Here is a 24,194-nt window from a genome sequence, read left to right as displayed (position 1 = left end):
AAACTAGATAAATTCAGTTGATTTCCAGCTGATTTTTAGAAAGTAGAAAACTGGAAAGGATTTCGTTTTATTCTTACAATAACCTAGGGAAGTATGTATATATCTTCATTATAGATGAGGAAATTGAGGGTCAGACATTTAATTAACCTACCCAAGGTAATACAATGTTTAAGTGTGAGAGTACACCATGGTGCCTCTCATTTTATCATGATCCTTGTTCCTATAACTTTAAACTTTCTATTGGCACTTTCTCCCAAAATACTCATCTTATCTGTGTTAAATTTAACTCTCTTCCTTTAAACCTCCTAACCTCCAGTTAACTTTCTCCTTTCCTTTATAGTCAAACTTCCCAAGTGTTGCCTCCATTTCCTGTCTCCGTTACTACATTTGCCATTCACTTCTCAAATCATGCCAATTTGTCGTGAGTACCTACAACTCCACTAAAATTGGTGACAAAGACATACATGTCACTAGTTTCAAAGGACATTTCTATTTCTCAAGTTATTTAACCCTAATACCATTGTTTATATATGCTATTCCCTCTTCCTGTGCACATGTCATTATTCCCCCCTTTTTTCCCTCGGTAGCTATTATTCATTCTTCAAGTTCTATCTTAAATACCACTTCCTCAAGGAGGCCTTTCCGTTACTCGCAGGACGGGTCACACTCTTTATAAAAACTTGCACTTCTTCCTAGTGCTTGCCATGTTTTAATTAAATAATATTGTAATCAGTTGCTTAATTACCTCCCTCACTAAAATGAAAGCTCTATGAGGGTAGAAAGCATGTCTGCCTTATTCAGTGTTACATCTCTAGTAGCAAGTATGTCTTACACATACCATGCATTGAAATTGTAAGCAAATAAAAAATAATGTAAAGCCACTGGCCACATGAACATATTCACAAAGGGCAATTATCATTGGGAAATACAAACCTTATTGTTAACCCTCCAGGAAATTCTTCATCAAATAATACTTCAAACAGTACATCAGCTTCTCTATTAGCTGTTAAAACACAGAGAGAAAGAGACAATAAAAAATCATATGATGAAAAATCAACAGATAAGTTTTTGGAGTGTTTGGAAGTATTTATTATAAAAATTCTGGATATGATATAAAATATTCAGGATATGAAGAATGGCATAATATTAATAGAAGGAATGTTATATAAGCTAAGAAACAGAATACCAGTGCCTTAGAGGATCATTATTGTCCCAATTCCCAACTAGGTAACCATTATCTTCAATTTGGCAGTTATGATTCCTTATGTTTCTTTATACTTCTACTACATACATATATATCTGTGAATAATATATAGTATTGTTTTGCAAGTTTTGAAACATATACATGGTATCATAGAGAATATATTATTTTGCAACTTATTTTTATTTCTTTCAACATTATATTTGTGAGATTCACCCAGGTAAACGTGTGCATTCAGTTTTCTGGATATATAGTATCCCATCTATGGGTAAACAATAATTTATTCATTCTCCTGCTGATAAACATTTAGGTGATTTCTAACTTTTGCTATTATAAACAATGCTACAATGAACATGCAAATGTGTCCTTTATGCAGGTGATTGTTCCCTAGGTTAAAAGTGAAAACTGCTGGGTCTTAAGGCATGTACTTTTTTTTTTAAAAAACAGCCTTACTGGGCCTGGCACGGTGGCTCACGCCTGTAATCCCAGTACTTTGGGAGGCTGAGGCGGGTGGATCATGAGGTCAGGAGATCAAGAAGATCCTGGCTAACACGGTGAAACCATGTCTCTACTAAAAATACAAAAAAAAAAGTTAGCCAGGTGTGGTGGCGGGCACCTGTTGTCCCAGCTACTTGGGAGGCTGAGGCAGGAGAATGGCGTGAACTCGCGAGGTGGAGCTTGCAGTGAGCCAAGATTGCGTCACTGCACTCCAGCCTGGGCGACAGAGCGAGACTCCATCTCAAAACAAACAAACAAACAACAACAACACAGCTTTACTGAGGTATAACTGACATATGATACACTGCACATATCTGAAATATACAAGTTAATGAGTTTTAACATACATAATTAACCATGAAGCCACGACAAATAGGATAATCACTTCCAAACCTTTCCATGTCCTTTTGTAATCTGAATCCTCCTAAACCAGGCAACAACTGAAACTCTGCTGTCACCATAGGTTACTTTACATTTGTAGAATTTTATGTAAATGAAATAATACAATGTGTATTCCTCATTCGTCTGGCTTCTTTGAGCATAATTATTTTGAGAGTCACCTATGTTGTGTGTATCAGTAGTTTCTTTTTTATAGCTGAGAAGTATTCCACTGCATATGTATCCAAGAATTTGTTTAACCATTCACCTATCAATGGGAATTTAGATTATTTCGAGGCTTTGGTTATTACATATAAGGCTGCTATGAAGATTCATGAACAAGGTTTAATGTGGATTTAAGCCCATTTCTCTTGGGTAAATACCCACCTATGAATGGGATGGCTGGGCCCTATGCTATGATGTATGTTTAACTTTTTAAGGACTTACCTTCATCATGATAGCCCACCAATGGGGGGAGAAAAAAAAGAACCCACTAAACTACTTTCCAAAGTGGTTTTATCTTTTACATTACGACTGGCAATATAGGAGAGTTCTAGTTGCCCTATATTGTTGTCAACACTTGGTATAACCACTCTCTTAAATTTCAGTCTTTCTAGTCTGTACATGGTAATATCTTATTTGGTTTTAATCTGTATTTCCCTAACAACGAATGATGTTGAGCATTTTTTCATATGCTTATTTGCTATCCATATATCTTCTGTGGTAAAGTATCTGTTCAGCTATTTTGATCATTTTAAAAACTGGGTTGTTTGATTTATTAAACTGTAAAAAACTTTTATATAGTCTAAATAAAAGCATTTGTTGGATTTATGTTTTGCTAATATGTGCCTTTTCATTTCTGTAATACGGTCTTTTGAAGAGTGAGAGTTTTTTTTTTTTTTTTTTTTTTTTAATTTTGATGAAGTCTAAAGCAGCAATTTTCTTTTTCTTTCTGTCTTGTCTTTTTTTTTTTTTTTTTGAGACACAGTCTTGCTCTGTTGCCCAGGCTAGAGTGCAGTGGTGTGATCTCAGCTCACTGCAACCTCTACTCTCTGTGTTCAAGAGATTCTCCTGCCTCAGCCTCCCGAGTAGCTGGGATTACAGGCACCTGTCACCATTCCTGGCTAATTTTTGTTTTTTTTTTTTTTTTTTTGAGACAGAGTCTCGCTCTGTCGCTCAGGCTAGAGTGTAGTGGCATGATCTTGGCTCACTGCAACCTCTGTCTCCCAGGTTCAAGTGATTCTTCTGCCTCAGCCTCCCAAGTAGCTGGGACTACAGGCATGCACCACCATGCCTGGCTAATTTTTGTATTTTTAGTAGAGATGGGGTTTCACCATATTGGCCAGGCTCGAACTCCTGACCTTGTGAGCCACCTGCCTTGGCCTCCTAAAGTGCTGGGATTACAGGCTGAGCCACCGCGCCCGGCCCTAATTTTTGTATTTTTAGTAGAGACAGGGTTTCATCATGTTGGCCAGGCTGGTCTCGAACTCCTGACTTCAAGTGATCCACCCGCCTTGGCCTCCCAAAGTACTGGGATTACAGGCGTGAGGGCCTGGCCTTTTCTTCTTTTCCCCTCCTCCCCCCACCGACCCTCCCCTGGCCTTTTTCTTTTTCTTTTCTTTTTCCCTCCCTACCTCTCTCCTGCTCCACCCTTTTCTTTTCTTTTTCTCTCCCTCCCTTCTTTTCTTTATTTCTTCCCTTCTTCCCCTCCTTCCCTCCCTTCCTTTCTTCTTTTTCTCTCTCTTTCTTTTTTTGACAGGGTCTCGGTCTGTCATCCAGGCAGGAGTGCAGTGGCGCAATCAGGGCTCATTACATCTCCGATCTCCTGGGCTCAAGTGATTCTCCCACCTCAGCCTCCTGATTAGCTGGGAGCACAGGTGCACAACACCATGACTGGCTAATTTAAAAAAATTTTTTTGTAAAGACACAGTTTCACTTTGTTACCCAGGCTTGTCTCAAACTCCTGGGCTCAAGCAATCCTCCTGCCTTGGCCTCCCAAAGTGTTGGGATTACAAGTGTGAGCCACGGCACCTGGCTGGCAATTTTCTTTCAGACTCTCTCTGAGTTATTTAAGACATCTTTACCTAATTCTAGGTTACTAAGATTTTCTCCTTAAAGTTCTATACTTTTAGCTCTTACATTTAGGTCTTTGATTCATTTTGAGCTAATTTCTTTTTTTTTTTTTTTGAGATGGAGTCTTGCTCTGTGGCCCAGGCTGGAGTACAGTGGCCGGATCTCAACTCACTGCAAGCTCCGCCTCCCGGGTTCCCGCCATTCTCCTGCCTCAGCCTCCCGAGTAGCTGGGACTACAGGCGCCCGCTACCACGCCCGGCTAATTTTTTGTATTTTTAGTAGAGACGGGGTTTCACCGTGTTAGCCAGGATGGTCTCGATCTCCTGACCTCATGATCCGCCCGCCTCGGCCTCCCAAAGTGCTGGGATTACAGGCTTGAGCCACCGCGCCCGGCCCTGAGCTAATTTCTATAGAAGATATAAGGTAAGGAGTTGTGGATTTTTTTTTTTTTTTTTTTGCATATGGTGTCTAATTGTTCCAACACCATTTTTTCTTTTACATTAAACAAGTCCTCAATATATACAGCACGATTTTTAAATTAAATTACATTTTTTTCCCTTACCACTATACTAATGAGGACAACAGCACTTGTTAAAGACATTATCCCTTCTTCATCAAATTATCCTGGCACATTGTTGTAAAATCAATTGACCATATAGGTCTGGGTCTATTTCAGGACTCTAATTATATTCCACTGATCTATATGCCATCTTTACATTAATTCACACTGTTTTTCATTACTCCAGCTTTGTAAAGCTTTGAAATCAGGTGGGTAAATTCTCCAACTTTGTCCTTCTTTTTCAATTTTTTCTGGTTAGTCTAAAGCCTTTGCTTTTAAAATAAATTTTACAACCAGCTTATCAATTTCTACAAAACAGGCTGCTGGGATCTTGATCAGGATTCTTTGACTCTACAAATCAAAGCAACTGATTTCACTGACATCTTAACAATAGTGAGTCTTCCAAAAAAGTGAAAAACAAAATTAGGGAAGAAAATTCTTTTAGTTATATGGGCAGGAAGATATTCAAAGAGGATCTACAAATGGAAAATGTACAGAACCACTGTTCAAATTTAGGTAGGAATTAGGGGAAGGAGCTCAAATCCCAGCTCTGCCACTTATCTATGTAAACACAGGAAGGTTACTTAACTTCTCAGGTGAGACCACCCCTTGGGTGATAGTGAGGGTTAAAAGCAAAATGTGTTAGTGCCTGGCACATTGCTGGCACTAATTAAGCAGTTCTCTTCAGCTAGTGGCCTGCCCGTTCTTCCTACTTTTGGGATAGTGAGACCAAGAAGTCTGATGCCTGGGATATATATAGAGGAACAGTGCTGCCAGAACACTGACCCCTGGGTGCATGATACTGCTTCATGCTGGCACTAACTTTTTTTTGAATCTATGCTATAAAGCTGGTTATTCCTGGAATATCTTTGGGGGCACATTCAGCTATTTAGCTGCTGCTTCCTTTTTTTTCCCCTTTTCTGATTTTTTTTTCTCCATCTTAGCCACTTTTAAGTATATGGTACAGTAATGTGAACTGTATGCACACTATTGTGCAACAGATTGATAGGTCTGTTTTATATATGTAATTTAGTTGTATTCATAAAGTCCAAATTAAAATACACATTTAATTTTCAAATCTTTTAACTGTAACTAACGTAATATGTATTTAATCTCAGAAACTTAGTGATTATGATTAAAATAAAGCTCTGAGCAAGATTAGACAAATGTTTAACTCGGGAGAAGCAATGAAAATTCTTTATCAGTTTCATGAAAACATATGTATGCTCACCAAGATCTTGCATAATTTTAATGTGATATAAAACTACTAAATTCTCAGCAGCCCCTTCTCAGTTTCTCCTCCTTTTAATCTCTTTACAGATTATACAATAAAAAACAGAAGAGTTTTTTTCTCTGAAAAGTATAACCTAAGAAAATTTTAACTAAAACATAAAAAGATCTAGTTTGTTCCTGATTTATAGTCACTTTCTGGTTAGATATAAAAAACAAACAAGCCCGTGTATTACTTTACAATATAAACTAAGGTGAAGACATTTCAAGTATTAGGATATTACCTCCTTTTATTCCTATGATGGTGCCTCGAAGGCCAACTGGAACTGAGAAGTTTTCTCTCACATTTACAACACGGTCAAAAAGACAAAATTCTGCATCCCGATCAGGAATGACTCCATGTTGCTGTTCTAAAGGCTGAAGAGAAGAAAGCTATTAATTCTAATAAAAAAAAAAAAAGTTTTCCTACTGATATACTGAAAACATTTTTGTTCCTTCCATGAATTCAAAGTGAAAGCAACAACTCTAAATTCTTTGATAGGAAACTTACTCTGTATAGCAAATGGGGCTTCACTGTTACTCGCACCTTCTTATTATTCTTTCTTTGCTGAGGAAAAGGAAAAATTGTTAAATATTTTTAAAATATAAAATTATAAAATCACTAAACTACTCACTACTTCTACATGTCTGAATTTTAAAAAGCCAAATGAAGTGATTAATTTTAAAAATATTTAAATTTCTGCAGCTGCAGCAAGAAAAAATAAAATAAACACATATAAAATGCCTGTAGCCTAAATTATCATTTTAAAATTTTAAAGTAAAATTTTCTGTTGAAGTATAAGACAGCATGGGGAGGAAAATGCAAAATTATATGTATATAGGCCAATGAAGTTTTATAGTGTATCTATGTATAACAACACTGCTAAGTACAACAAAAGAAATTCTTTCCATCTCCTCCCAGTTACTACCCTTTCCGGAAGTAACCTTACTTTTAACACAAAATATTACATTTGTCTGTTTTGGACTTTATATAAATGCTATCCTATTCAAATGTGTTTTTTATAACTATAAAAAGAATTACATACAATGGCCAACAAAGATTTATATATTTTAAAAAAGTATCAAGTACTGACCTATGACAATACCATGAATTTTGTGGCCACTTATAAAAATTATGGTGGCATTCATTTGACAAAACTCTTTGCTTTGAATTTATTGTAAAATTCGATATTAGAATCTTTTCATTATCTAAAAAATGCTGGAAGAAGACTTTTCTCCTATCTTTGATACTTCCTAGTTCTGTGAACTCACACTTAACTACCTTAGGCATCAGCTTCCTTCCATCTGTAAGATGGAAATATTCCCTGTTCTATCTAATAAAAACACGAGAAAAATTTATATCCTTTACAATTCATAAACTACTATTCACACTAAAAAAATTTAAAGTTAATTCTTACCTAATTTTAAAAATTACAGCGGTTTAATTATATGGCAGCCACCTCTCTTTAGAACACAGCTTATGGGAATAAGTACAAAAGGACACAGAACAGATCCAGGCTATAGAGTCCATAAACTATAGGGTTCATGTATTTACATACTATAAAATGCTCAAGCCTTTAAACAGTGTCTACTTTCTTTTGTTAAGAGACATTTCATTTATTCTTTCAATAAATATTTACCGAGATCTATTTGTGTGCTATATATTGATTAATCTAGGTGCTGGAGATAAAGCAGTGCACTGTTCTTTTACTCTAGTTGAGGGAGATATACAAGAAACAAAATAAGGAAGATATATAGCATGTTAGAAGGTAAAAAGCCTAGAGAAAAATGAAGCAGTTAAGGAGGATAGCAGTAGGGGGAGACATTACAATTTTAACACAGTGAACAGTGAAGGCCTTAATGACAAAGTATCTATGCTGTCAGCCCACAGCAGACTAGATGCACTAAAAGACACACAACAGCCAAAGGAAAGACTATGAAGAGATTTAAGGGAACTTTAAAGAGCAGGCACAGTGGGGTATTGCATATCAAAAAACAACCCATATGCTCTAAGACATTCATAGGCATTATCACACTATGGCATTGATTAGAGGACATGGATCAAAACCGATTCATCAGGAAAATGAATAAGCTGGGTAATGTTCACAATAGGCCCAACCCATATCTAATGTATGAGAAGTTTGCGGACTGGCTACTCAAAATGTGATCACCTAAGAGCTTATTAGAAATGCAGAATCTTGGCCAGGTGCAGAGGCTTACGCCTGTAATCCCAGCACTTTGGGAGGCCGAGGTGGGTGGATCACCTGAGGTCAGGAGTTCAAGACAAGCCTGACCAACATGGAGAAACCCCGTCTCCACTAAAAATACAAAATTAGTCGAGCATGGTGGTGCATGCATGTAGTCCCAGCTACTCAGGAGGCTGAGGCAGGAGAATCGCTTGAACCCGGGAGGCAGAGGTTGCAGTGAGTCGAGATCATGCCATTGCACTCCAGCCTGGGCAACAAGAGTGAAACTTTGTTTAAAAAAAAAAAAAAAAAGAAAAAGAAATGCAGAATCTCAAGTCACACCCTAGACCTACCAAACGAGAACTGTATTTTAACAAGATTCACTGGTGATTTGTTTGTATCTGAAAGTTTGAGAAGCACTGCTCTAGAGGTGGAACCCAGAATTGCTCTAGAAATGGACCCCAGAATTTTATTCTAATTTTACTAATGAGGAAATAGAGGTATAGAAGCAAAGTTCTGCCAGTAATTTTGATAATTAGCTGAGTTTGGAAACCATGTTCCAACAAGAAAACTGACTTTTTTTTTTTTTTTTTGGTGAGACAAAGTCTTGCTCTGTCGCCCAGGCCAGAGCGCAGTGATGTGATCATGGCTCACTGTAGCCACAAACTCCCTGGCTCAAGTGATCCTCCTGCCTTGGCCTCCCGAGCAGCTGGGACTATAGGCGTGTGCCACCATGCCTGGCTAATTTTTTAATTTTTTGTGGAGCTGTTGCTCAGACTGGTCTCAAACTCCTGACTTCAAGTGATCCTCCCATCTCCCAAAGTGTTGGGATTACAGCTGTGAGTCACCATACCCAGCCAACTACTGATACTTTTTTTTTTTCTTTTTTTTTTTTGAGACGGAGTCTCGCTCTGTCGCCCAGGCTGGAGTGCAGTGGCCGGATCTCAGCTCACTGCAAGCTCCGCCTCCCGGGTTCCCGCCATTCTCCTGCCTCAGCCTCCCAAGTAGCTGGGACTACAGGCGCCCGCCACCTCGCCCGGCTAGTTTTTTTGTATTTTTTAGTAGAGACGGGGTTTCACCGTGTTAGCCAGGCTGGTCTCAAACTCCTGACCTGGTGATCCACCCGTCTCGGCCTCCCAAAGTGCTGGGATTACAGGCTTGAGCCACCGCGCCCGGCCCAACTACTGATACTTTTAATGATGATCCTGCATTACTTAGAAAAGTTTAAATTATCTTCAGAATTGTTGTATTTATTTTTTAGTTTTTTTCTCCTTCTTTTATTGCCCTAGTAACATAATCCTGAAAGAAAAAAAAAAACCTCATAACTGCACCTCCCTGACATATTAACAGGTTTAAGAAAACTCCTGTCTTATATATATGATTATATATATAATATATATGATTATATATTATATATATTAAAGGACATGAAGATAATATATATTAAATATTTAACATATAAACATTAAATGTTTAATATATAAACATTTAATTTATAAACATATAAATTTTAACACATATATATATATAAATAATGATATGGAGTCTCACTCTGTTGCCCAGGCTGGAGTGAGGTGGCACGGTCTCAGGCCACTGCAACCTATACCTCCCAGGCTCAAGTGATTCTCCTGCCTCAGCCACCCGAGTAGCTGGGATTACAGGTACCTGTCACCATGCCTGGCTAATTTTTGTATTTTTATTACAGACAGGGTTTCATCATGTTGGCCAGGCTGGTCTCGAACTCCTAAACTCAGGTGATCCGCCCGCCTCAGCCTCCCAAAGTGCTGGGATTACAGGCATAAGCCACTGCACCTGGCCTATATGCACATATATTTTTAAAAATGTAATCAAACCTGTAGTCCCAGCACTTTGGGAGGCCGAGGCAGGTGGATCACAAGGTCAGGAGATCGAGACCATCCTGGCTAACACAGTGAAACCCTGTCTCTACTAAAAATACAAAAAATTAGCCAGGCATGGTGGTGGGCGCCTGTAGTCCCAGCCACTCGGGAGGCTGAGGCAGGAGAATGGCGTGAACTGGGGAGGTGGAGCTTGCAGTGAGCTGAGATGGCGCCACTGCACTCCAGTCTGGGAGACACAGCGAGACTCCATCTCAAAAAGATAAAATAAAATAAAATAAAAAAATAAATGTAATCAAAATAATAGACTAAAACGTTGTATATTTATCTTCCATTTGTAAAGTAAAGGGAAAATGTGTGAAACATTTTAGAAAGCTCTGAATCCAAATGGCTTAAAACTGGGGGTGGGAGGGCTTAAGGTTTTAAAGATTTGTTAACTGGAAAACTTACCTCAAAAATGATGCTGAACAAACTGATTTCACTCTACACTGAAAGGCAATTAAAAAGAAATACAGGCTTTCTATCCTCAGCTGAATATCAGTGACCTTTCAAAAATTAAACTCTTGGCTCTGAGCCTTATATTTTTTCCTAAAGAGAAAAAGAGTCATCTAGTGTTGATTTTCTAGACTATAATCACGGCTCTTCAGTGTGTGATAGGATAATTTAAAAAATAATAAAAGCATCTAAGCATTATTAGGCATTAATAATAGCTAGGCATTATTAGAAGTAGTTTACTCAGTATTAACTCGGTTAATCTTTTTGAGGACACTCTAAGGCAGGTACTATTTTATTCTCATTTTACCTATGAGGAAACAGAGGTATGGAAGGAGAGGTTAAGTATCTTGCCAAAGGTTATTAATATTAAAAAACCGATTCAAACTCAGGGTGTTAGGGGAGACAGCTCCAGAGCCCAGTTCTTAACTTATTCTGCAATTAGTTCAAACAACAGAATGCCGTATTGGCAAAGCAACAGCATTTTAATACAAAGGGCAAATGTGTGAAAAATGAAATAAAAAGTTGAAAAAGGCAAAATAATCAATTCATTTTCTATAGATAAAATGCACAACTCTACTATAAAAGTTTACTCTGTAAAAGAAAGCAAGACATAAGAAATAGGAGAGATCAAGGGATTTCAAAAATTTTTAGTAACTCAATGAGTGTATGAGTAAGAAAAGTACATTTTAGGCTGGGCACGGTGGCTCACGGCTGTAATCCCAGCACTTTGGGAGGCTGAGGCGGGTGGATCACCTGAGGTCAGGAGTTCAAGACCAGCCTGGTCAACATGGCAAAACTCCATCTCTACTAAAAAACACAAAAATTAGCTGGGCGTGGGAGCAGGTACCTGTAATCCCAGCTACTCGGGAGGCTGAGGCAGGAGAATCGCTTGAATATGGGAGGCGGAGGTTGCAGTGAGCCGAGATCGCGCCACTTCACTCCAGCCTGGGTGACAGAGTGAGACTCTGTCTCAAAAAACAAAAACAAAAACAAAAACGAGTACATTTTAGAATTGATTGTCAAAAGTCAATTAAATTTTTTTGTGCTACAAAAAGATGAACTGTGTCCTTAAAGAATGTAGTCAGAGGCCAGGCGTGGCGACTCAAGCCTGTAATCCCAGCATTTTGTGAGGCTGAGGCGAGAGGATCACCTGAGGTCAGGAGTTCAAGACCAGCCTGGCCAACATGGCGAAACACCATCTCTACTAAAAAATACAAAAATTAGCTGGGCATGGTGGCAGGCACCTGTAATCCCAGCTACTCGGGAGGCTGAGGCAGGAGAATTTGCTTGAACCTGGGAGGCGGAGGTTGCAGTGAGCCGAGATCGTGCCACTGCACTCCAGCCTGGGCAACAGAGAGAGACTCTGTTTCAAAGAAAAAAAAAAAGATTGTAGTTAGAACAGGAAGAAATAGGGGATTATTAACCTTATTCTCAAACTTTCTATTGTAACTAAAATCACAAAATATTAATTCTCAATATTGGAAACACTACAAGGGCATAAAATTTAAATGCTATGGCTTTTGTACGTTGAAAATATAATTTTATAAGTTTATCATTAGTTATAATGGCTAATGGAGCCATTAACATATTAGTGTTATACAATATAAATTTGGTATAACACTATTGGCTACTAATAGCTACTGTAAACGGTTAGAACTTTTTAAAATTGTGGGATTATCTGATACTAATTAGAATCACTAAGTATATGTTTTATTTGGTTGAAATACAAATGAATTATTTGTAAAGTATAGTCCATTTAATTCCAAATCTCATCAATAATCTTGGTTACTGAAAGTTAGTACCTTGCACTTTTCGACTTCTTCCTCAATTTTCTCAACAATAGCTGCATCCAGAATTTGTAAATCACAAGAAGAACGAGATAAAGTACTGACAGGATGTCCTTTTAGCCAAGTAATAATTTCTTGAACTTTCTCAGCACTAAAGCAAAAACAATAATTTTTAAAATTTGATTAAAACTTTCTCGGGGCTATAAATTATAAAATACATCAAACTTATAGCACTAATAATTAGTACTGAACTTAATTGGGACTAAGTATAAATCTAATATAAATATGGACATATTACCTCTTAGTAATTAAAAGACACACAAAAAGATTGGTTTAAAAGTATTTGTTGATAGAAACGAAAGAAAATTTGTTAAGCTCTTAAAGCAAAAATGAAACAATGCAAAAACAAAACAAAACAAAACAAAAACCAAAAAGAAGTAATAGGACACGCCTGTAATCCCAGCACTTTGGGAGGCCAAGGAGCATGGCCTAAGCCCAGGAGTTTGAGACCAGCCTGGGCAACATGATGAGACCCCGTCTCTATAAAAAATTAAAACAAAAATTAGTCAAATGTGGAGGCATACGCCTACAGACCCAGCTACTCAGGAGGAGGCTGAGGTAGAAGGATTGTTTGAGTCCAGGTAACCAAGGCTGAAGTGAGCTGTGTTTGAGCCACTGCATTCTAGCCTGGACAACAGAGTAAGAATCTGTCTCAAAAAGAAAAAAAAAGTAATATGAAATTCTTGACAAACCAGCTGGCTGCACCTGTCATTGAAAACACTCAACCGAACTACGAGGTAATAAATACCATAAATCTTGCTTACCCATTCTCATTTTCTCCAGGCCAAATGTCATCTTCATAGAACACATCCTCTTGGCTATTTTTGGCTATATAACTAAATAGTTCTGGAGCTCTGGTCAAACAAACAAAAATATTGTCTTAAAATACATATGGTTAACTTCAGATAAACTTCCTACGTAATAATTTCAGATCCTAAAGAGACATATAAAGCTTATTGAGGACTATTATAATACTAATAAGGGATATTATTAAAAGCGATAGAAAGTGTAAGACTGGTAAGTCAGAGTACTCCTAAGCCCTCAAAAAACTCCCACTGGCTAAGGTTCAAGTCATAAACTTACAATAAACTTCAATTACTGTCTCTACCCTCTTTCATTATAATGACAGCTGATAGACAAAAATGGTATCTATAGATTTTCTAATTTTCACAACAAAACTAGAGCACTCCACAATACAATAAATTAAAATAGATTAAAAGCATTTTCTGATAATCCTCAAAACTCCATTTTTTTCTGAAGAGTGCAAGACTTTTGGATACACATAGCAAATTGAACAAATGTGCTTATCTTCCATCCCTCTCCAATCCATTAAAATGACAATATAGTAAAAAAAAAAAAAAGAGCATAGACCTAGAGAGACAGAAGAAAAACGAAGCACAGCATCTGGTGGCATATATAACCTGTTAAAATTTTAGAAATTGGAAACTGGATGAATGAATGTTATCTGATTTGACAGACAGGAATAAGTTGAATCCTGAACTACCAGTGGGGAAGTCAATAAGCAGCAAGTTGATTTAAAACACAGAACACTCTGAAAAAGTTCAGGAATTATACGTTCCAGGTACATTTGAAAGTGTGGGGTGAGGTTTAGTAAGATTTAAAGTTTGTATAACAAGCAGTTATACTGTCATGTGGTTGCCTGCCTACCACCCCAGCATATGACCTGTAGCGTATATTTTAGAGAGGTCAAATTGATACTCTAGCCTTGTGTATACCAGTCACAGGGACTTGGGGGTGAGGAAGGCATAAGGAGGAGAGGACAGGTGTTATACTGAAAACAGGGAATTAATGAAAGCATAAATACTATACCACGTGTCACTAGGAAGCATAAGGTCTCTAGGAATGGACTCTGGGATGGAGATAAGCATGCAGAAAGTTTAGTAGGGAGTGCTTGTGTGATCAACACCTGTGAAAGGGAAGGGAGAGGAAGAAAGCACAATTGGGCATGGGAAGAGGTTGGGTTGTGACTAATTCTCAATGAATTCCTTGGCCAGCCGCACAAAGATCTCAAACTGGGATGGCCCTTCAGACTTGCCATGAATTGGGGCAATCAGAATGTCTGGGCTTCTACACCTCCTTACAGATCAGGCATTGATTTGTGGCGGTTGTGGGAAGGGAAAGTAACTTTAGGTGAGGCAGTTCTCTTCATCCAGGCAATTACTGACGAGGGCTCACAGCTCAGGGCTGTCAGAAAGCAGCATTCCTGCTGCAAGGGGATAGGTCTTTCAGTCTTGAAAAGTGATCTGGAAGGTGCATCACAGTATCCACTTGGTAATGAAACCTTCTTTCCCTGGTTAACTTCCAGAACACTGGCAATCAGTTTAATCCACTACATTTATATCCACTGCCAAGGAAAAGGCTGGAGGCCACCTCTCAGAGAAAGAAAAGATAAACATGCAGGTAGTGATACTAGGAGGTCCTCTGTAGAAATAGGCAAAGTCCCTCCTGATCCACCTGATAAGCCCCACCTAAGTACACTAAATTTCCAATCAGCTATTTAGTGCCTCATTCTTAAATATAATTGGATATCAAAGAATCACCAGACAAGAACAACAACAACAAAACTTTAACATTGAAAGAGAGACTAAATCAAACAGGAAGAAAAAAAGCAATTAGAGAAAACAGAAAACACAAAAAATAGAAGGAAAAATCCTAGAATTATCTTCAGAGAAATAAATGAAGATATTCCATTCACTGTAAGAACAAGATGCTATATATAGCCAGAGAATAAGGACACACTTTTAAAAATTAAAACGATTAAATCAAATATAAATTTTAAATGATAAACAATTAAAGTTGAATGAATTTCCCAGAGTAGAACAGAAGTATAACAATATAGGAAATGGATGAGGAGAGATAAAACTAAGAGGATCAATCCAGACGGTCTAAGATTTAACTAAAAGCATTCCCAGAAATAGAAAGCAGGAAAAAAATAGTGAGGAGAAAATTATCAAAGAAATAATACAAGAAAGTTTCTCAGAATGGAAGGGCATTGGTTTCAAGCCTGAAAGAGCTGAACAGGAGAAGGGAAGAAAAAAGATCCATACCAAGGCATACATCCTCACATTATTAAAAAGCACCAATAAATGAAAGGTGCTAAAAAGATTTCAGAAAATGAAAACAGATCACATACAGAAATTCAGAATCAGAATGGCACAGGATTTATCAACAGCAATATGGAAATGAGAAGAGAATCGAACAGTGGCTTCAAAATTCTGAGGGAAGGCCAGGTATGGCGGCTCACACCTGTAATCCCAGTACTTTGGGAGGCCAAGGCGGACAGATCACTTGAGGTCAGGTGTTTGAAACTAACATGGTAAAACCCCATCTCTACTAGAAAAAAATACAAAATTTAGCCGGGCATGGTGGCAGGTGCCTGTAATCCCAGCTACTCAGGAGGTTGAGGCAGGAGAATCACTTGAACTGGAGAGGCAGAGGTTGCAGTGAGCCGAGATTGTGCCAGTGCACTCCAGCCTGGGTGACAGAGTGAGACTCTGTCTCAAACAAAACAAAACAAAAACAAAAGCAAAAACAAAACTGAGGGAAAATAATCTCCAATCTAGGATTCTACACCTAGGCAAACTATTAATCAAGTGAAGGAGAAGAATAAAGACATCTCCAGACATGCAAGTTTTCTCAGGAAGCTATTGGAGTAAGTGCTCTATCAAAATGGAGATATAAATCAGAAAGAGTGAGGCATGAGAGTCAGAAAATGAAGGAATCCTATATGGCAGACTGGTGAAGAGAACTGAATTCCTAGGATAACAGCACCGGGAAACTGCAGGAGGAGAGCTGCACAACAGCCGTAGACAGCAATCAGTTCAAACTGAAGCAGGAAGACAGAGGTTTTAAAAGAAGTCTCCAAGAGGAAAATGGAACTGAGCGATCACCTGATCTGTTTGACCACACTGTAAACAGCTATGGCAAAGAATTTGTTATGTGAATATAGATAAGAAGCAAATGAAAAAAACAGCAGAGAAAATAAAAATGTGTACAAGAAATAAACTGTAATCTTAATACTCCATAACGTCCAGCTGTGAACATTTACTTCATCTTAAGGAAGTAAACTTTTAATACATATTTAATAAAAAATCTTGATAAAACTTTCGTGAGATTGGAAATATGTGTGTGAGGGAATCCAGAGTGGTAGAAGTCAAAGAAAACTGAAGCTCAGAGTAGGAAAGCCACTCACAGTAGGAAATCCATAAATATGTCAAGTTAAAAAATTAAAAAAAAGTAGTTTAAACACGACCTTTTAAAGAAATAAGAAAGTGAACAGAAGAAACAATCTAAATTTCCAGATGGTAATATGGGATTGAATTGTGTCCTGCCCCACTCGGAAGTTATGGAATGTGACTTTATTTGGAAATAGGGTTTTTAGTAGAGGCAGTCAAACAAAATGTGGTCATTAGCACGGGCTCTGATCTGACTGGTATTCTTATAAAAAGGGGAAATTAAGACACAGAGACAGACATACAGAGATGAAAGATGATGTGAGACACCCAGCAAGAACATCACATGAACACGGAGGACTGGAGAGATGCATCTACAAGCCAAATAATATATAAGGCTATGAGAAGGTAGAACAGAGGTGCTTCCCTAGTGTCTTCAGAGGGACCATCATTGTCCTGCAATATCTTGATTTTGGACTTTTGGTCACCAGAACTGGTTGAGACAATAAATTTCTGTTGTTTAAGCCACCCAGTTTGTGGTACTTTGTTATAGGAGCCCTAGGAAACTAATAAACATACCTTCAAATATAAGGTTAGAAACCAGTGAAATAATAGAAAGAACATTAAATTATGAATCAGATGAAAACATACTTCCTGTAAGTCTTTGTCAGTAGTAACTCAGTGAATCTTGGTACTTGGCTTTCTCACTTTTGGTATGAGTTGACTTGCTGATTTCCTTGATAATTTCAGCAATAAAATTCAATAATTCTAAAATAGTAATCTGTGCAGCTACAAAGTTCTAAGAATCAGAAAAAATCCACTATGCTAAGAGCTTTGTTTATCCATATCAGTCCTCTCAGTGCTGACACAGGTATGCAAAGTAGTGAACAATTTATGATAGTAAGTTAAGAAAAATTTTAACTAAGGAGGCCAATTCTCATTACATACTTTCTTTTTAATAACATGGTATTTTTCTACTCAATTTTAGCTAGTGGCTATGATAATCCATGATGCAAAATTAAGTTTACATGTAACATATGCCAGATTTTACTAATGGAAATACTTGTCCACTAAAACTAATGTAAGCAAAAAAATAAACAGTATTTTCCTAAGATTCTGGATGACTACTAGGATCTTATTAGGTACTTACCTCTCTAAGTACTCTGCCAGAAGTTGTTCTGCTGCAGATGAATACATCCATTCACTTCCAACTTTCTTGGTATATCCAGGTACCTCCTCATTTTTCTTGTTGAATTTGAGATTTAAACCCACATTTGCTTTATGGTCTCCATGAGGGCTGAATTTAAACCACACATGCACGCACGTGCACACACACACACACACACACACACACACACACGTTTTAAAATATTGTTCAAGGAATAAAAAGTTTTGCTTTCAATTCTTAGAAAAGCTCAGTTTTGATTATTCTTCTATATTTTAGTTATTATGGTTATTTCCAAAGTAGCAGTAATTGAAAAACTAGAAGAAAAGCTTCAAAACCCAAGTTAACAAAGCATGTAAATAAATTATGTAACTATAGAGGAAAACGAAATACCAAGATGCAAGGAAATATACTACTGAGGTTCACACACACCCTCTGATACCTTTTTTCAAGGTTCAATTTATTAGCTGCTAAAAAATAAGAACTGTCTTTTCCAACCACCTAAAACATGTGCCATTCAGATGAAAGATTACCATCAGAGAAATTTATGCACAATTTTAAGACAATTCAGAGCAATTAATAAGAAAATAAATACTGAAATATTAAGCATTTAATCTTTATCATTTAATTTTTCTGCCACTTTAAGTAAATTTCTCTAACATAAACTTACTTTCTCCTAGATCCTCTTCCAATAAAAATACTTCCTGTAAACCTTGAAACAAGGTATCCACTCACTCCAAGGCGACTGGCCAACACATATCCTGGGTTGTACTTTATAGAATATTTCTTTAAATATAAAAACAAAAAGGTCAATTATGGAAACACAAGTTTACATTAAATGTTATTTCTTTACCTTTAAAATCTGGAGATAATCAAGACATCACTAACCATTGGATTGTGGCAATATAAGGATTTTCACTTAGATCCATTTCCCCTTTTTTTTGAAAGGATCTGTAGGCAGAATTTTTCTGCTCCTCTCTCTTTCTCCTTAAAGGACAGAATTCCCAAGGATGGATAAAAGGGGGGAGGAAATATACAGTTTGTGAAACTGTCTTAAGAAATAAACTCTACTGTAAGTACTAAATGGCAAACTCCACAGGCAACTTTTTTGTTTGTTTTTGTTTCTACTAATTTTCATATTCCAAGCAGGGCCTAGCAAAGTACTTGGGACAAAATGAGGCCTCAATAATTACTAGACTGAATTAAAAAATAGGTACGTCATCAAAATAGTTGCTACTGAGAAAAACTAAAAGTGTCCTTCATATATGGATATAAGTAATATTCTTTTCCCCTAATATTTACTATCATATGAAAATATACAAGCATGTATAGACCCATAATTAATACAGTCAATGAAATGTAACCTTAATTTATATACTTAAGAGAAGAAAACATATTGTCACATTAAAAAAAGTAAGTAACAGATCATATAATATTTAAACAGGAAGCAAATGACTGATGAATCCAATACTAACTAGGATAAACTACCATATACTCCTAACATCATGTACATAACAATAAAACATACTTAAGAACATAATCAGATTGAGCAATAATCTAATACAAATCAAGTATGCTTTCCAGAAGAGTTCAAAGAATTATGGTAGTAGGTCTCAAACATAAGTAGCAACACTTTTCCAACAAGCATTTAGAAATGTGTAGAGGCACATTTAATTACCATAACTGGCATGGGCTACTAGTACTTAATGCCCTTGAGCCAAAGATGCCAACTGTCCTGCCACATACAAAACAGTTTTATTTAATACATAACTGTCCTGCCCAAATGGCCAATAGTACTCCTTTTGAGAAATAATGGGTTTTGCTATAATTTAAAATTCATTAAAACCATCACAAACATCCTAGAAAATATAAAATAAGTAGCTGAGAATGTTGTGGTAGAAAAAGAAGGCAGCTGGAGTGAAAGTTAAACGTATGTAAAGAGACAGAAACCAAACTGAAGAAGGCATGCCCATCAACACTGTATACTACTACATAAGAGGACAGGCTCTTCGAGATCTAGAAAAAGCCAGGGATGAAGGAACACAAGTTCTTTAACCTTCACTGACTCCCAGTACAAATCTCCAGCTACTTTATTTAATGAGCCACTCTCCTGGTTTCCTGACTATGCTGTCTAAGTTTGTTCTTCAAATGGCACCAGATGGTAAGATTTTAGGGATGACTGTCTTCCATACATAAAGTTTCCTCATGGGTGTGCTGATATGTAATGCCTTAAATTCATTTCACAGGATATAAAGCTTTACATTTTACTATTAGTGTGAGGAAAAAAAACCCTAAGTAGCAATAGTTGGTTGATCGTGAATTAATTTTAGCTAATTATCCAACCAATCAATAAGAACAAACGACAGATATCAGAACTTTCCCTCTGTTTTAACAGGAGAAAAGAAAGCCAGTGGAATTTTTTGGTGAGAAAGTCCTGAAAAAGATGCTGTTAACTTAAATGCATTTTTCCAATATTCTTTAGGATTGAGACCGTTCATTCTTAGCTGAGTGGATACATACAGCCTTTGCAGAAAGGCCATTTGTCACTTGTAACTAAAAATGCAGGCTCTGAATTATTATGAAAGGTTTAAAACACCTAAATCTATTCCCAGAGAGTGTGCTAATCAATGTGCATCTTATAAGCTTGAACACAATAATCCCTAACAATCACTATGGATTAATAATTGGATATCAGTGATTTCCCCTCACAAAGATCTACATGAAGTTTTGAGCACAGATTCCACACTGATTTTTAAACAGTAGCTGCAACTGGGAGAGAGAATCTAATCAGTATTAAATAAAATATCTGAAATAAATTCAAAGGAGGTGGCAAAAATATCCTAATATTTTAAGATTATCAATTCAAAATGCAACGATACAAACTACTGTACTCACATGCTGGTTCTGTATTAAAGCATCAAGATTGGGTTCACATGGAATGCTGAAAATCACACGAATCCTACCTTCTGTAATCACATCACCTGAATCCTGCACCTTAGAAGAAAAAAAAATCACAGTATAGTCTCTTTCAGTATATTTTATTTTTTAACTTATTTGAACACTATTATTTTTGAAATACAGTATGACAAGTTGGATAGTGGAAATTCTTTTGAAATTTGTTAACTGGGTATGAAAATACTGTAAATTTGAGTCACTGTATCATTGCTTTAATGGTTGTTAATTTCTTTTTTCTTCTTTTGTTTTCTTTTTGACAGGATCTCACTCTGTTAGACGAGATCAGGTGCGTTCAGGGTGGTATGGCCGTAGACAGGATCTCACTGTCATTCAGGCTAAAGTGGCAGATCACAGTTCATTGCAACCTCGAACTCTTGGGCTCAAGTAATATTCCTGCCTTGGTCTCCCCAAAGTGGTAAGATAATAGGTGGAAGCCACTGCACCTAGCCATTTTTTTTTTTTTTTTTGGCAACAGGGTCTTGCTCTGTCATCTAGGCTGGAGTGCAGTGGCACTATCACAGCTTGCCGACTTGCTGCAGCCTTGGCTTCCTGGGCTTAAACAATCTTCCCATCTCAGCCTCTCAAGTAGCTGGAGCTATAGGTGTGCACCACTAAGCTCAATTATTTGCAGAGATGGGATTTTGCCATGTTGCCCAGGCTGGTCTCAAACTCCTGGGCTCAACCAATCCCTGCCCCCTGCCTTGGCCTCCCAATGTGCTGGGATTACGGGTGCATACCACTGTGCTTGGCCCAATCATTCTTTTTTAAATTAAGTTTTTACTTGCAAATAATTTCAAAGTACCAAAAAGTTGCAAAAAAAAAAAAAAAAAAAAAAAAAAAAGTGGAGGTTGCAGTGAGCCCAGATTGTGCCACTGCATTCTATCCTGGGTAATAGAGCAAGACTGTCTCGAAAAAAAAAAGAAAGAAAATTTATCCAGATTCACCTTTTGTTATTAGCATTGTAAAACAAATGACTTTAACACTTGTGTACTGTGTATTTACCTATACATAGTTATCTTTCTGAACCCCTTGAGTATATATTACATATATCATGTCCCTGACCTCTAAATATTTCAGTGTATATTTCCTAAGATAGATATTTTACTATATAATCACAGTACAGTTATTAAGTATATAAATTTACATTGACATAATACTTTTATCTAAGCTGCCATCCATATTCCACTTTTGTCAGTTGACCTAATATGTCCTTTATAGAACTATTTTCTTCCTTTATTACAAGATCCAGACTAGGATCAGATACTGCATTTAATTGTCATATCTCTTTAGCATCCTTTAATCTAAAATGTATCCACTGCCTTTCTTTGCTTTTATGATACTGATCTTTTAAGTTATTGCTTTTTTTTTTTTTTTTTAAACAGAGTCTTGCTGTGTCATCCAGGCTGGAGTGTAGTGGTATCATCTCGGCTCACTACAACCTGTCTCCCAGGTTCAAGCAATTCTCATTTTCAGCCTCCCAAGTAGCTGGGATTACATGCATACGCCACCATACCCGGCTAATTTTTATAATTTTAGCGGAGATGAGGTGTCGCTGTGTTGGTCAGCCTGGTCTTGAACTCCTGGCCTCAAGTGATTGCCTATCTTGGCCTCCCAAAGTGCTGGGATTACAGGAGCGAGCCACCATACCCAGCCAACATTTACATTTTGAAGAATATAATTTGTCCCTCCCTTTTCAACCTACTTTTGTAAAAAAAAACAAAAACAAAAAACCAGTTCCTCATTTTGGGTTTGTTTGATGCTTCCACATAATTAGGTTATGGTAATACATTCACAGCCAGAATACCGCATAGGTGATGTGTCCTCCGAAGGGTATTACATCTGGAGGTACACAATGTTTGTCTGTCCTTTAATGCAATGTTAACTTTCATTATATCATCAAGATGTTGCTCAATTTTTTTCCTTCATAATTACAGTTTTTGTTTCCCTTGCAGCTAATAGTCTGTAGGAGACATTCTAAGACCATGCAAATATCCTGCTCCTGCTTTAAAAAAAAAAAAAAATTCACCCTAGATTTAGTTCCCAAAGATAATTCTTACATGATTCAATCTTTATCATAATGGTTGCACAACAGTTTTTCAACTGCAGCACTCTCTCCAAATTTACTTCTTACATGCTACTACAGACAAGAGCCCATCCTTTCCCTATTTATATTTTCACTGTCACTATGGAATCATGAATTTGTTTTTCCCCCAATGGTTTATAATTCATTACTGAATTTAATTATTTTATCTCTCAAAGTATCCAAGATTTGGGCAGTGGTAGTACCCTCAACCTGGTTCTTATGTTTACATGACATACTCCCACCATTCTTCTGAGCACCTCCTTACTTTCTGGCATAACAAGATGTTCCAAGTTCATCTTGTATCTTCCCTGCCTCAGATCCAGAATCAGCAATTTCTCTGAGATGCCCTGTTCCTTTTAGTGAGGTATGAAATTAGAGGTCAAGATCTGGGTGGTGCATGTGGTCAATTGTGCTAAGCTGTCTTTGCTTCTTATCCCTTTCAGCAAATAGAGCTAGAAAATACATGTATGTATAGAAATATATTCATATGTGTATATATGCATATACATATACATGTGCCCATATACATAGATATACAAACATATATACATATTTTAGAAACCGTAAGTTCACACTAATACTTCCAAATTTGTCCCTATAGGTTCTTTCTTGCTTTCTCCCCTTCCATATTTGCATGTACCTTTTTCCATTTAAGAACCGAAGTTCCTTAAATATGAATGCATTTACAATTTCACTCAAGCCTATTACAGGTCTAAAATAGTTTCAAAATTGCTTCATCCATACCATTACAATAAACAAAACTGATAAAAAAAAAAAAAAGAGAGATCAGGATTTGAACACACCACCTCTTGATCCTAATCTGCTCAAGACTAAAAGTATAGAGTCTTTAGTTTTATAGTCTTTAGATATATAAGTCAAATACTGTGTTCATAAGTTACATGGATAAATTGTTTATTTTTTCCCCTCATTATTATATTTAATTTAAACCTAAATGAAGAGAAGTTAAATAACTGCTTTAAACTAGAGAAAAATGTATCAGTAACAATAATGGAAACTAACTTCTCCAGTGCAGCCATAATAGGGAGTTCCCAGCATAAAGACCATACTTCTCAGAGGAAACAAATCATCCAATGTTTTGATATTGGAGAAACGGGAGTCGAAAGCTCGGATGTCCTACATAAAATAAAAGTAAATCATCTTAGTCACAATTTCTATAGATTGCATATCAAGTTTTTTTCCTATGGGATTATGACTATGCTGTTTGCAAATGTCAATGTGAAGATTTTTCTACATAGTGCTAACAGCTAAAATTTGCTGACTGGTTATATGGCAGGCACTCTTCTTTTTTTTTTTTTTTAAATTTATTTATTATTATTATACTTTAAGTTGTAGGGTACATGTGCATAACGTGCAGGTTTGTTACATATGTATACTTGTGCCATGTTGGTGTGCTGCACCCATCAACTCGTCATTTA

General features: G+C 36.9%; 1 protein-coding gene across 2 annotated transcripts in view; it reads right to left on the bottom strand.

Moving 5' to 3' along the window:
- Positions 1-24,194, bottom strand: part of XRN1 (5'-3' exoribonuclease 1) — a 141,798-nt gene that overhangs the window by 58,479 nt on the left and 59,125 nt on the right. For both annotated transcript variants that reach the window (XM_025376799.1, XM_025376800.1), the window contains exons 22-30: positions 23,779-23,892; positions 20,616-20,714; positions 18,391-18,506; positions 17,706-17,852; positions 13,127-13,216; positions 12,318-12,453; positions 6,490-6,546; positions 6,224-6,356; positions 934-1,003 (exon numbers count right to left, since the gene is read on the bottom strand). In XM_025376799.1, coding sequence (XP_025232584.1) covers positions 934-1,003; positions 6,224-6,356; positions 6,490-6,546; positions 12,318-12,453; positions 13,127-13,216; positions 17,706-17,852; positions 18,391-18,506; positions 20,616-20,714; positions 23,779-23,892 — 962 coding nt within the window. The remainder of the gene's footprint in view (positions 1-933; positions 1,004-6,223; positions 6,357-6,489; positions 6,547-12,317; positions 12,454-13,126; positions 13,217-17,705; positions 17,853-18,390; positions 18,507-20,615; positions 20,715-23,778; positions 23,893-24,194) is intronic.

The sequence above is a fragment of the Theropithecus gelada genome, chromosome 2, assembly GCF_003255815.1.
Source record: "Theropithecus gelada isolate Dixy chromosome 2, Tgel_1.0, whole genome shotgun sequence".
NCBI lineage: Eukaryota > Metazoa > Chordata > Mammalia > Primates > Cercopithecidae > Theropithecus > Theropithecus gelada.
This window is presented reverse-complemented; position numbering and strand designations above follow the sequence as displayed.